This window comes from Gossypium hirsutum, chromosome D06, assembly GCF_007990345.1.
Source record: "Gossypium hirsutum isolate 1008001.06 chromosome D06, Gossypium_hirsutum_v2.1, whole genome shotgun sequence".
NCBI lineage: Eukaryota > Viridiplantae > Streptophyta > Magnoliopsida > Malvales > Malvaceae > Gossypium > Gossypium hirsutum.
The window spans coordinates 64,838,156-64,852,563 of record NC_053442.1 but is presented as its reverse complement, the minus strand read 5'-3'; the positions used below and the strand labels follow the sequence as shown (position 1 = coordinate 64,852,563).

Below are 14,408 nucleotides of genomic sequence, written 5' to 3'. Positions count from 1 at the left end.
TGACTACGTTACAAGTTACTACACTAGTTTTTTTTTTTTTTCAACAAGTGGATATTAACAAAAATTACCAATTTAAAAACCTCAATATTTATTACAAGAATATTTATTTCATTTTATATTTTTTTTATTTTTTATTAAATAGTTTTAACTATAATTTTAAAATAAATTTCCAAATTAATGAATGATTAAATTGAGGGTTTTAAAGGTTAAATCCCTAATATTGTTTTTATTTTTATATATATATTTTCTTTCATCTATATCATAAGTGTCACCTAATATAATTTATGATAAATCTCTTCTACAATAAATATCAAATTGCATGAAAATGTTTTAAGTGAATATATTATATATGTATATATATTAAAAGATGTCTTTTCTTATAACGTTGTTCTAATTATATCTGCTCTTTTCAAACACATATCCTCTTACATTGACAACAATATCTATACTAATTGACTCAATTGGTAAAATTACCTTTAATTTTAATTAAATGTATAAAGCAAAATCAATATTCAATAGGTAACATGTTTGCCTTTTTCTTGCAATTAAAATTATTATATGACCCTTAAAATATCATATTATATATAAATATCCAATTGACTTTTGAAACAGATTCAAAAAGAAAATTTAAAATGCACATGATTTTTAAAAATATATTTTAAATACTAAATAAATATAAAAAATATTTGACTTAATTACTATCGTTTCAATATAAAATTAACGAATATTCCCCCATTTAAGGATTTAGACGTTATAAGTAATGTAAGAATTGAATAAAAAGAAGAAAAAAATTAAACTATATTAAACCAGTTTTTAATTAATTAATTCAATATTTTACTGATAAATAATATTTTTGGAAAAAACCGGTAATCAAACTGATCAAGCCATTAATTCCAAATCTGTCAAGTTCAAAACAAATAAATTATTTAAAAAATCATAAAAATTGAAAATTATAGAATTCAATTCAACCAGTTTTTTTAACCCAATTCAACTGATTTTTTTACTTGTTCCAAACTAGTGTACCAATAGATTCCCTATCCAATTGAAGAGTCCAATTCTAAAAACACTATTGATAGATCATTTCATATATCATTCGATTAAATCGTCAATTCTTAATTCAACCAATCAAATCGGATCAGTGCAGCACTAGTTGGTCCACATGCTTTTTTGCACGTCAACCAAGCCACGGGCACTCGTTTCCCCCTACCAACAAACCAAGTGATATGAAATAAACCATTGGTACTTCAAATCTTCTTCCCTACCTCAACATGCATATGAGAAACTATGGTTCTCAAACAGATTTGGTTTCAACAACTTAAGATTTCCACCGTAAAACAATTAAAGCATTTTTTTCACTAATTTTTTTCACATGCTAGAATGTGAGGTTTAAACTTATCTAGCTCGGCTAAGACTTCGTCTACCGGACGGTAAATCAAATCGATCATCCGCCATATCTGCACGAAAAACATCACTTCTTTCAGCCAATTTCGCTTGGTTAAACACGAAATTTTTTTCAGTTGAAGGTGTAAACATCATATATCCATAATAGTTCTATAATGCAATGTAAATCATGACTATGCCTTTCTCTATCCAAGTATCCGGGAAGCCCCAGTATTATACGCAATTTAGTCCATCTACTAGAAAATTAACCAAGCTTAATCCTAAAATCACTAACAATATTAACGTAAAATATTAAAGATTGTTAACGTGTCAGTCAAATGCTAACACAAAACTCGTTACAATACATCATCATTTAGCTAGTCACGTCAGTATTTAACCAACAGATTAGCAATTTTCAATGGTCCTTTTTACTAAGTTATAAAAGCTGGAGGATTAAATTGGTTAGATTTTTAGTTGAGGGACTAAATTGCCTTAGATGGTATAGTACAAAGATTTTCGAGGTACTTTGACCAATTTTCTTGCTTCAAATATACCACCAATTGTGAATGGCCGCAAGAAGTACACAGATAAGGTAGTGTCCATGGTGCCTACCAATTCCATATGATAAAAGTGAATTCTAGACGGCACGCGGCCAAAGGAAGTGATGAGATACTAAAATAAATAGATGAGCTATGTTACTTGTAACTCTTCATTTTTCATGCAGTATCTATATCCAACACTCGTGCCCAACATATTCATATGAGTATGAAGATATAACCCTCCAAGTACATAGAAAACTTCCAAAACTTAAAACATATTTGTATCCAACACTCACACCTAAATCTAAGTAACATGGATGTTGAGAACTGGTTTTAACAATTTAGCATAAACGATCAACAACCAACCTAAAACCTCAACAAGGTATTTAATTAGCCGAAAGATGACTTCTAAATGCTAAGTGGAGGTAGTTTAATTACCTGTAGAGTACCACCACCATTAGTGCTTTCGCAATCATCTGACACACTGACAATTGTCCACGGATCAGATGTATTCCAATGGAAGTCCACAACCTTGTCCCTGAATATATATACAAGAACATGCTTCTTTAAAAGATCAAAATTGATACTAAAGTTCTGTGTTAAACTACTATGCAAGTTTATCATTTGCAAATGAACCAGATGAAATTAAAAGTAAGAATTCCAACGTATCAAAGCAGATTCTAAAATTGCATAATCATTTTTAATTAATGACACATACAAATTTAACCAGTTTTGTTAAATGTAACAAGAAATATGCTACCGCCTTGAAAATAATGCATAACTAGAATATGATAAACTGGTCATCAAGTAAAATGCGTACGCAGCATAAAGATGTCTTTTCTGGCATATCTCATACATATGTTACAAAAATCAGCAATTGTATTGATTCTTTGAACCCCGTACCTATGCCCTGCATGTTGAAAGAACAATCCAGGAGGAGCATTTGGTGCCTTCAATCCAGTAGTATCTTGCCTTTTCCCAATCTGAAACAAGTTTATCAAACATGAAGTAGCAGAAATATATATATAAACATACATATATATGGACAGATTTTCAACGCTAATGTTTTTTTCTTATCTGTAACCTATACCATTTTACTATAACTATACATGAAAAAGAGTAAGAGAGGGAGAGCAAAGTTGTCTTGCAGAAGCATTTAGCTAAACACCTTTTCATGGTCCCAGATGTTTAAGATCCCATCCTCGGCAGAACTTCCAAAGACTGATGACTTGTCTGGGGACCACTGCAAAGACAAGAATATTGTCAAAAACAGACAATATCCAAACATATTCCATATTATAAATACATAAGAAAGAACGGAGATTTTGAGCTATGTTAGAGAGTTTCATTGGCACCTGTACACAAAGGACAGCAGCACTGTGGCCCACGAGTTTATGAACTGGGGAGCCAGAGGAAAGGTTTCGGCGGTCAAACATGTGAATGGTATTATCAGCAGACCTAATAAATACAAAGAGAATTAAAGCAACTCATAAACATGCATAGATATTGGTCAAAAGAAATGCAGAATGTAAAATATAAAATCACCAGAACATCCTACACTGCAACATAATAGAGAATACAAGTGTTATGTCTAACAGATATACCCAGTCAAAATGAGATTTATGTCATGACGATTCCAATCGACGCAATGAATATCAGCATTATGAGCTTTCTCAACCTGCCCATACACCAAAAATAATCCATAAGCAAATTTAATAATAAATAATAAAGTAAAACAAACCACATGGACAGTTTAAATAGTGAAAGAAGCTTTGAGCTACGAGGATGATGAAGGAGAAGAGCAAAATAGCGTGCAGAAATAAAGGAAATGCCATAAAGAGAGCATCCATGAATTACTTTGAATAGCATAAAGAGGGCATCAAACAACCCAACACAAACCTTTTTGTTCGCATATTCATCAGTACTTTAAACTATCATTGAGTGATAAAGTAGACCCCTATGCCACAGGAGTAAATAGCAAGTCCCTTGTGGCAGCCTTCACTGGAAACATAACAACTACACTCATTACTCTCATATTTGACAAAGCGGTAGTCTTAACACTCAACAGGGACTTTTTTATCCTGATAATCGGGACAAGTTTTAGGGTATAACCTATGATCATTTAAGCATGATAAAGGACATCTCTATCAAGGCTATAGTACAATGGTTGATGATACCCACTGAAGAGTAACTCTTCAGAAGAAGATAATGTGCAATACTAATAACTAGGATTGACATTAAGTGGACAACTCAATATTTAGTTTCCTCCACAACTATTACACATAGATATCTATAACATGTATCGTGAAATAAAATTGGAATAGAAAAAAAAAAGATAGTAATACTGAAAAGAATTTGAACCTTGATAGCTGGAGTTGAGCCAGCTCTAGCATCCCATAATATAAGACAAGAATCATCTCCAACACTGCAGAATTCCTGAGCACTAAAGACAAGGTACAAATAACACGAGAATCAGAGAGGAGTTGTTAAAATGATTCAGGAAAGATGTAAGGGTTTCATTCTGCCATGTCACTCAGAATATCCTCATGAGACTAGCATGAAACTCCAAATGAATAATCTTTAAATAACAATTAAAACCAAAGACATCAATGACATGACTAGCATTCAACTCGGCATTAGCATAAATCATGAAGAAACAATGACACAAACCATGCCAATAATCAAGTCAATTACCTTGATGGGCAGAACTGAACATCTTCAACTGTATCGTCATGGCCTTGGTAGATACCTCGTGCCTCGACGGAAGGGCCCTCAACATGGTTATCGTTACCCCCACCACCCTTAGAGGCATGTTTTGTACTGGTACTAGTAGATCCTGGAGACTTTGTGGGCCCTTGCTCCTTTGCCAGAGTAGAGATATGATCATGAATGCTCCACAAAACCACTAACTTGTCCTTGCCTGCAGGTAAAATCTTGTTTAGGACCATCGGATAGGAGATCAACATAAAAAAGATAAAAGAGAAAATAGTTAAGTCCCAGCACATGAACCGATGAGTGTTTAATTTAATTTTCCAGAAGGAATAATGCATGCTAGCATACTTTTAAAGTATATACAGAGTGCCAACTTTTCCCAGTTTCTCCTAGGTAATTGGAATTAGATGACAAAATTTGTATTCAAGGGGTACAAGGTGTGAGCCAGCTCTTGGCAGGCAAAACAAAGATAAAACAATCTCTCGTGGCAGTAGTGCCTCTCAATGAACTAACACATCATTACAATTGACCACTTGCGTGTCACAACTTCCATACAAAAATCTGCACTTCAAGTCCATAACATGCTTACAGAATCTTTTGTTAAACCACAACTTCCTCATGCTCAATGATGCTTGAATAACAATGAAATACATAATGAATTAGAGTTTTCCAATGCACTAATACTTGCATCAAACTTGGCTTCTTATTTTGAAAAATACCATAAGAAAAATAAACATCTAAACATGTGATTACTATATCAATCTGGTGATATTTGAATAATCATGGCAATACATAAAGGATTATCATGCACTGCTATGACTTAAGTTATAGATTTTAAAAGCCTGCCAAGTAACACAATGATTCAAACCTCCAGATAGGACAAAAGGTTCAGTTGGACACATAGCAAGAGCAAATTCAGCATTTTCTTGATGTCCAGTCAATATCTGCAAGACAGTAGATTCTAAGTAAACAACCTGATGAAAAGAAGCTAATATCTGCATCTTAATTTTCTAAAGGTCCATTAACAGCTAAAATTACACTATTCAAAGATTTCAACCATTTGTCAAAAACTTTTAAATCTGCAATAAATGGAATCATGAATGTGCAAATAAGAGTTTTTCTTTTGGACACCTGTACTTGCAAATTCTACAAATAAGTATATAGATATTGTCAATTTTTTGAATGAATAGTTCAAAGAAAGAAAATGCATAGTAAAAACATCAAAAAACTTAATTCCCTTCAGTACAAACCAGATCTGGACGAGAATCTGCAGCTCCCAGCACAGCATGGCGATTAGGCTGGGCCTCTACATCCCAAATGAGGACCTATTTTGAAAATTCAATGTGCTTAGGTCATATTGAGTGTCAACAACTCATAAATTTCAAGTATACAAGAACAAATAGTATATGACCCCCCTATCTAACGGGATGACATGAGAAATAATAAATTCTTACATCAGGACTGTCAGTATGTGTCGCAACTATCTTGCTGTTCTGTGGGAGTTCTCTGATTCTGTTCACCTGCAAAAATACAACCATATATAAAAAATGACTCCAAAGAGTTCATTCAAAGTTCTACTAGAATTACAAGAGAAATTCATGATTGAGAGAATGAACAGAAGCTTTGATAAAAGCTAGAGTAATACATAAATAACTTTACCATAAATAGCAAGTATTAACTTATCAGAGATTTCTCAAGTAAACACTGTCCTCTCAAGAAAGAAAACTAGTTTTTGTCCATCTTTCTTCATCCCGGTACTAGAATCATGCACTGTTCAGTATCTCAGGTGGGCAGTAGCTTTAATTAAAAATTATTTTTTATTGTATTAATCAACTACCACAGAAACTAATTGAGTTTAAAACTAGCAGAGAATACAAGCCATGGATACCTCTCCAGGATGTATAATAGTTTTATATTTCTTCACAAAGGGAGAGCGGGCTTCTTCATTGAACTGCGAGATCAAGCAAGCGAAAGCACAACAACAATTCAATGAATTATAGATAAAATCAGTGTAGAATCTTGGATGAAAAGGGAAAATGAAAGTGAAAGGGGGTAACTAAGTAAAAATAAAAGGAAACACTTGTGTTGTTTAAGTCACGTCACCTGAGATATGTGCTCAGCAGCAGCAACCCTAGGTTTAACAACCTCACAGTTGGCTATTACAAGTGTGTTTGGAACACTTCCATCAGTCTGGTAGACAAACATAAATTGAACAACCAGGATGAATCAAAGATCAATAAACAAAATCTCCAGACACAACCAGAACAAAGCATACCGTTTACTAAAATGAATAGCTAAGTATAACACATAAACAAAGAATGCAATAGGTTCAAACTTTTCACACAAAGATTAAATTTTCTGAACATACAATTATGTTCTTTGTCAAGATCAAAAGAAATCCAACATATAAATATCAAAATTCTCCAATTCACTCGAATTAAATTACAAGCAGTGACTCAAGAACCAACTTCAAAAATATAATCAATCAAATTCCTCCTACAAACAGTGACTTGCCTGTTCTGAAAGGTAAAGACGCTGACGGGTCTTGTAAGTAGCTTGCTCTAGTTGCGGCCCCCATCTAAAAAAACAAAAAAGAATAACATAAAGATACAGTACTAACTGGAATTTGATTCAAACTCCACGAATTTAAACAGACTTCCATATTCATCACAATAACGTTTTCTAATGCCAATAATAACAAAAATAACAGTATTCATTTTCTCTTTTAAACTATTTACTTCAGTTTCTATGCAACCAAACACAGTATTTCCAAATAAAAATAAAAATAAACGTGAGATTCTCTTTTAAACTGTTCACTTCAGTTTCTCGGCAACCAAACACATTATTTCAAGAAAATAATAATAATAAAAGTGAAAATGTAAGCCCTAAAAAGAGGGGGGACTGTACGGACCGGCAAGAGAGAGAAGGCCAAACGAGGTTGTGATTAGCGAGCCAATCGTAGAGGACAGGGACTAAAGACTTCCATTGAGTGTATTTCTCTTCCACCGATCTCCCTTTCTCCCCCTTCATCCTCGCTTCACTTGTCTTTTTTCTCTTGCATTTTACCTTCGATTTTATTTTTCTTTTTATTAGGAATAAAATGTTTTCCCGCTCCTTTTTTTTTTCTTGGATTTTGCACTGTCAGTTGGGCTCGGCACTAAAATGTCAGGGCTTCTTCATTGTGAAGTTAAATAAGTTAGGTAAAAGGACCTCTCCAGTCCCTCGCAATTTTGATATTGATCAAATTAGTCCCTCTCAAAAAAATCAAAACAATTTAATCTCTTTTAATTTTGAAAGTGAATAAATAAGGACAATTAATCAGATCGTTAATATATTTCATCAATTAATCAAATTTATCTCTCATGATTTACACGTTCTATCAATTTGGTCATGATTTAATAAATTTAACCTGCAATATTTTTGTAAATGTGCAAATGTTGAGGCTAAAGTTGTTGAATTTTTCAAAATCAATATCAAATTAACAAAATATGTAAATATTAAGGGCTAAATTTTCTATTATACTAATCAAAATTATGCACAATTGACGAATAACATTAACTTTGATTAATTGTTATTAATTGCTCACTTCCAAATTTTGTAGGGATTAAATTGCTCCATTTTTTTAGAAGGACTAATTTGCTCAATTTCAAAAATGAAATGGACTGGATAGGTCTTTTTACCAATAAGTTATACAGTTTTCCTTTTATGTGCAATTAAAAATAAATGTTTTTTTAAACATATTTGTGGTCGAATCAGTTAAGCCACCGATTTGATTAATTTTTTTAAATTTTTAAAAATAAAAAATCTAGTTCGGCCTATACTTTAATTCTCGATTTAACTAATACATGTCATTTTTTTACCAACTCTCAATTCAATCAATCCGACTTATTAGTCCAATCTAATTCAAACGTGGTAAAAACAATATTAAAAATATTAAAAATAATCAAATTAGGTTAAAAACATCTTGTAAGATGTTTATTAAACTAAATATTATAAAATAATAAATTATTTATTTAAATAATATGTGTTTATAATTATTTATCAAATTAATATGAAATTAGTATTTTATTAGATTTTAATATAACTTACTGTCTTTCATGATGATTTAGGAATCTCGAGATAATTTTTTGCTCTAATTGTGGTGATTTGAAATCTCAATATAGCATGTCAGACATTAATCTAACATATTAGATAAATTTGATCACCTCAAGATTCCAATATAAGAAATATATAAAAATCTAAATTATAAAAAATATAATATTTTGATAAATAATTTAAGAGTTATATTATTTCGATAAATAATTTATTTTTTTATAACATTTTAATAAAAAAGGCTTAAGATTTTATACATTTTGAATATAGTTTCTTTAATTTTATATTTGAGAATTTTAATGATATTAATAATTGGACTTACATTTTTAAATCTTAAAAATAAAGGTATAAAATTTCTTCAAACAAAAGTAGATGGATTAAATTTCAAATGTGCAAATAATAAAGGGACTTTGAGCACATTCTAACCATTAAATTATAGGCATAATGATTTATTCGGTTTTCCAACTTTACAAATAAAGTCATTTTAACCCATTCTTTATTTTTTCACCTCATCTAGCCTTTGAATTTGTGTTGTTTGTCAAATCACTCTACAAATGATAAAAAGTTAACGTTTGTTCACTTTATTCACGTGACATATATGGAGATTGCCACTTGAATGTCAACGGTAGCAATTAATTGTTATTTTTTAAATTTTAAAGAAATTTAAAATACAAAAAAAGTATTTTTAATATTTTTAATTTAAAAAATTTAATTGCTAATGTGGCATATACGTGGTCTGCCACGTTAACAAAGTTAACATAAGGTTTTTCCATCAAATTTTAGGTGATTTGACAAATAATGCAAGTTCAATGGCTAAAAGAAGCGAAAAATAAATAGAGGCAAAAATGACTTTTTTTGTAAAATTGAAGGGCCAAATAAGTTATCGTGTCATTATTATAATAGGGAGAATAATTTGATTAAAAAGAACCTACAAAATCTTTGATAGAATTTTGAAATCTGAAAAGCAGATGGATTAAATTATTCAAAATAAAAGTAAATGAATCAATTTGAAAATATACAATGATACAGGGACTTGAAGCAAATTTAACAAAAAATTAATAGTAGCTAATTGCATCAGAAATTCCCAAACTATGACCGTAATTCTAAATTGGTTCCCAAACTTCAAAGCATTCTAAGTGCATCTCCAAACTATCAATGTTATATCGATTAAATATTTTAGTTATTAAAACTGTTGACTTAACCGTTAAATGACATGTCAAATCTCTCGTAGCTAAAATTAAAATGAACATTTTAAATAAATAGAATGTTGCCACGTAACTTTTAAAAGTAAAACATTTAAAAATAAAGTAAAACTGAAAAGAGAAAGACCAAACAATCATGTTTTTATAAAAAATTTGAAAATATCAAAACTAATATATTTGAAACATCTATTTTTACAATATTAATTTAAAATTGTCATTTTAAGTTTCATCACACGAGAACTTACGTGTCATTTAACGGTTAAATTAGGTTTTTAGCAATGAAAGGACCTAATTGATATAACCTAAATAGTTTAAAGATGTAATTAGGATGATTTGAAGTTTAGGGATCTTTTTAAAACTACGGTCATAGTTTAGGGATATTTGATGCAATCTAAAAATTCCCCTCACAGTTTCTTTAAAAAATCAAGGTTATACTCCCCGCACGTTTGAAATTTAGTCCCTCTATATGTTAAATTTTAAAATTTAAGTTCAATTGTCAATATAATTAAATTTTTTCTATTAAATTGATATGACATCTTGAAATAAAGAATATATATACATTTGGTAGTCATGTAACAAAAAAATTAACGTTGTAATGAATTTAAAATTTTAGTAGAAGAATTTTAACAACGTTCAAAATTAAACTTAAATTTTAAAATCTAAAAAGTAGAGGGACTAAAGTTCTAATATATGAGGAGTATATAGACTTAAAACAATTTTAACCAAAATCTAATAGACGAAAATTTGTCTAAATTTCAAAATTTCTGCTCGGCCCAATAAATATAATTCGATTAGGGCTAAATTTCTGACATAGAACCCATATCCGATCCATGGACTTGGGATAAGTGAGCACCGTTTTAAAATGATAATTTCGAGATTCATTTCACCATGCCGTTGCTACAATCCAGGGGAAGAAAATGGAAATCGAAGGTGCAGATGGTTCAAAATTGGCGCTAAAATCCGGTTCAAAAACCACATTCGGGAGAGGTTCAGGGTTTAACACCGATGATCGGACCGTGTCTCGCCGTCACGTTGAATTCGAGCTCGAAACTCTGGTTGACGAAAACGGCGAGACTCGAACGGAGGAGCCTAGTGTTTCATTCGAAGTTACCGGTTTGAATCCGGTTTGGGTACGGAGAGGAACGAATGGGGAGATTAAGGTTTTTAATAGTTCCGACAAAGGTCGGCTTGAAAACGGCGATTGGATCTGCGTTTCGGGTCGGGTCCCTGTTTGGTTTGTTTTGAAGAAAACTGAAGAAAATGGAAAAGAAGAAAGGGATTTGGGGAGTGAGAGTGGAGCAGAGAGTGTCGATATTGAAGATATTGACCCTGTTAAAGGTAATAATTTATTCTTATTTCTGAAAATTTTGTTGGATTAAATTTGTGTCTGGTTGCTGAGAAAATGAAAATCCTGGAAAATTTATTAATTAATCAACCAACTTCCCTTTATTTGAACTTACGTGTAACTTCACATGTTAGAAATTTCAAATTCCAACTTTTACCTAGATAATGTAAGTACAGATTTTTTCTTTTTTCTTTTTTTAAAAATTGGGCTTCTTATATCTTAAATTTGTTAGATTAAACTTGAGTTTGGTTGCTGAGAAAATGAAAATACTGGGAAATTAATCAATTAATTACATTTTATTTTATTTTAACTGAGTGGTAACTTTATATTATGGAAGTTTTAGTTTTTAGCTGGATAATAAGTGTTTAATGCTGAATTAAAAAGAAAAAAAGGCATGACTTTGAAGTGGTGTGAATGGCATTTTATTTCTTAAAATTTCTAGATTCAACTGTGTTTGTTTACTGAGAAAATGAAAATACAGGAAAACTCAATCAATCAATTACATTATATTTTATTTGTTTTATATTTTGAAAGTTAAAATTTTTCGTTGGATAATGAAATACTAAATGCAGAATTTGGTTTTGCTAGTTATTGTGGTGGTAAGAATGGCTTTTTGTTTCTCAAATTTGTTTTTCTTTTTGTGTTTGGTCACTGAGAAAAGGAACTCCAGGAAAATTAATCAATTAATTACATTAGTTTTAACTGATTTATGACTTTATATTTTGAAAGTTCCAATTTTTGGTTGGATAATGAAGTGTTAAATGCATAATTTGGTTTTCTAGTAATTGGTGTGGAAAGGATGGTTTCTTGTTCTTAGATTTGTTTGATTCAATTTGTGTTTGGTTACTGAGAAAAGAAACTGCAGGAAAATTAAGCAATTAATTACATTGTTTTTTTTTTCCCAACTATTTATGACTCTATACTTTGAAAAGTTTATGGTTTTAGTTGGATAATGAATTGGTAAATGCAGAATTTGGTTTTCTTGTAATCGGGCACGAGTTTGATCGATACCCTAATCAAAGAATCCGTAATATAAAGAACTGGGAATGGTTTCTTGAGGAACACGGAAACGGTAGCGATGATGAAGATGACGTCGAACGAAAGAGGGGGAGAAGTAAGGGGAAAAAGAGAAAGAAAGGCGATAATGATGATGACGATGACTGGACCGGTGAGAGCGAGGGTGAGATTGAGGAGGTTGCCAGAAAAGGAAGAAAAGCCCGGGGAGCGGTTTATTCTACAAGATCGAAGGACCGTGACAATTCAAAGAAGAATGGTGGCAAAATAAGTTCCACATCGAAGAAAACTGTCACTTCAGGGGAAGAAAGCGGTGTTGATGACGATGACGAAGATGATGAAACACTCGGTGGCTTTATCGTGGAGGACGATGATGCGGAATTGGAAGAAGAAAGCGAATCGGATGAAGAAGAGGAAGAAGATTTTGATGATGAAGACGAGGACAACAACGACTAAGTAAATTTGTAAGTATTTTGGCTTTGGTAGTTGACCTGTTTTAAAACTAGCATGACATGTCGAAGCTTCGGTACATGTCCCGAATAGGTGAAATATAATGTTCAGTCGTGTTCTATTTTTCATGTTATATTCATGTAGTGTAATTGTGTCATGTTCTTGTCAAGTCCGATCGAGAATCATGACCCTCATCCCGACCCTTGATCACATTAGCAACACCGTCACATTCCACGCTTAGCTTCCCATAACTTAAATCCCAAGCCACTATCAAACCATCATAAACGGCCAACAACTCAGCTTGCAACACCGATCCCCACCACCAGCCGATTTGCCATCCACAGTCCCATTTGCATTCCTTATCATCTGTGGTCCTCGGAATCTCCATGTATGTAACCAGACACTATTCTCCGGATTCTTATAAGCTTCTGCCACCGTACAATTACCGTCTTTCGCTCGATTGTAAACACACTTGTCTGGACCAGCCCTCAAATTAATCGGATCCTTGGACTGAGATAATTTTCCTAGACCCGACAGTCACAGTTCCCATTCTCGTAAACTAAATCCTTGACTTCGGCGATGAAATCAACACTTAAATTACCCAGTTTTCTAGATCGATCAAAATTGAATCAAAATCGAATATGAAACTTTTTGAATCAATTCATTGGTTTCGAATAGATTTGATTAATCAAAATTTTAAAAATAGTTTTTATATAATATTTTAAGTTATTTTTACTGATTTAGATATAAAATATTTATTTTTATATTATAAATTCAACATAAATTGAGTAAAAAAAGTATGAATCCAGTCTCAATAAAATTTCAACTAATGAATCGAAAATCAAACTAAAGTGAATGTATTTAAGTAATGTCCAAATCAAAACCGATATAAAGTTTAAAGGAAATTGAACTAAACATTACTATTTGGATCGATTTTCTAGAATTTTTTCTCAGTCCTGAACTACAGTTCATCTGAAGGCACTAATCTTACCAAATAACATGCAATTTGAGGGTATTACTGATTAACAAACAAATGAAATCTCAAACCCTTTGCCTCGGTTATATTGTAAAATGCTGTAACAGGATCATTTGATTGTCTTGACAACTTGCTTTTGATACATTTCAACCATGATCCCCAATGACGAAGCTTGTTCGGGATCCTTGTCTTTTCGAACACGAAAAAAGCTATGAAACCATGTCAAAAGGCCCTCACTAGCTTCCACCACGCCAAAAGCGGCATAATAAACTGGACTGGTCGTCAAAGAGCTAGCTTTCACTTCTCAAACCTCCGAGGGTTCAAACTATACATCCAGTTTAACTTTGTTGGCGACATACAAGCTTCGGTTTTGGAATCACCTTCGAAGCTAGCCTGGAAGATATTTCGGTAAGAATTTTCTTCGAAAATACCGTCTTTAATTTGCATAAAGTTTCGAATTCTGCGGTTTTACTGTCATAGCAAGCCATAAGAAACACGATGTAAGTGCCTGTTTGCTTGAGCGGCCATGGTATGCAGCGATTGAGACGAGATCGAGTGAGTCCCCAATGCCTTCCATGTACTCTTTCTTCAGTTTCAACCATGGATACGTACTCGGTTCATATGCATCATCTAAGCCTTTAATAACAAGGCTTTCACAGTTTGCATCCATGGCAGCTTTTAGGAACTTTTCGATCTTC

At 32.1% G+C, this 14,408-nt stretch overlaps 2 protein-coding genes across 2 annotated transcripts; one reads left to right on the top strand and one right to left on the bottom strand.

The window, feature by feature from the left end:
• Positions 1-1,055: 1,055 nt before the first annotated feature.
• On the bottom strand, positions 1,056-7,790 carry LOC107937242 (WD-40 repeat-containing protein MSI4). Its single transcript, XM_016870093.2, has 15 exons — positions 7,543-7,790; positions 7,146-7,209; positions 6,735-6,821; positions 6,520-6,582; positions 6,086-6,151; positions 5,882-5,956; positions 5,500-5,575; positions 4,614-4,839; positions 4,281-4,362; positions 3,524-3,597; positions 3,275-3,377; positions 3,088-3,162; positions 2,823-2,902; positions 2,358-2,457; positions 1,056-1,454 (listed from the first exon to the last, which is right to left on the bottom strand). Exons 1-15 carry the CDS (start codon positions 7,659-7,661, stop codon positions 1,356-1,358), a joined length of 1,389 nt encoding a protein of 462 aa, XP_016725582.1. The 5' UTR covers positions 7,662-7,790; the 3' UTR covers positions 1,056-1,355.
• A 2,946-nt stretch (positions 7,791-10,736) lies between these two features.
• Positions 10,737-12,867, top strand: LOC107937247 (HIV Tat-specific factor 1 homolog). The gene is made up of 2 exons (XM_016870099.2): positions 10,737-11,263; positions 12,241-12,867. Exons 1-2 carry the CDS (start codon positions 10,843-10,845, stop codon positions 12,738-12,740), a joined length of 921 nt encoding a protein of 306 aa, XP_016725588.1. The 5' UTR covers positions 10,737-10,842; the 3' UTR covers positions 12,741-12,867.
• The last annotated feature ends 1,541 nt before the right edge of the window (positions 12,868-14,408 follow it).

Coding starts and splice junctions, on each gene's coding strand:
- LOC107937242 (XM_016870093.2), bottom strand. CDS start 7,661: ATGAAGGGGGAGAAAGGGAGATCGGTGGAAGAGAAATACACTCAATGG. Junction 6,822..7,145: donor GTCTTTACCTTTCAGAACAG/GCAAGTCACTGT, acceptor TTTGTCTACCAG/ACTGATGGAAGTGTTCCAAA. Junction 3,378..3,523: donor ATAAATCTCATTTTGACTGG/GTATATCTGTTA, acceptor TGTATTTATTAG/GTCTGCTGATAATACCATTC.
- LOC107937247 (XM_016870099.2), top strand. CDS start 10,843: ATGGAAATCGAAGGTGCAGATGGTTCAAAATTGGCGCTAAAATCCGGT. Junction 11,264..12,240: donor AGATATTGACCCTGTTAAAG/GTAATAATTTAT, acceptor TGGTAAATGCAG/AATTTGGTTTTCTTGTAATC.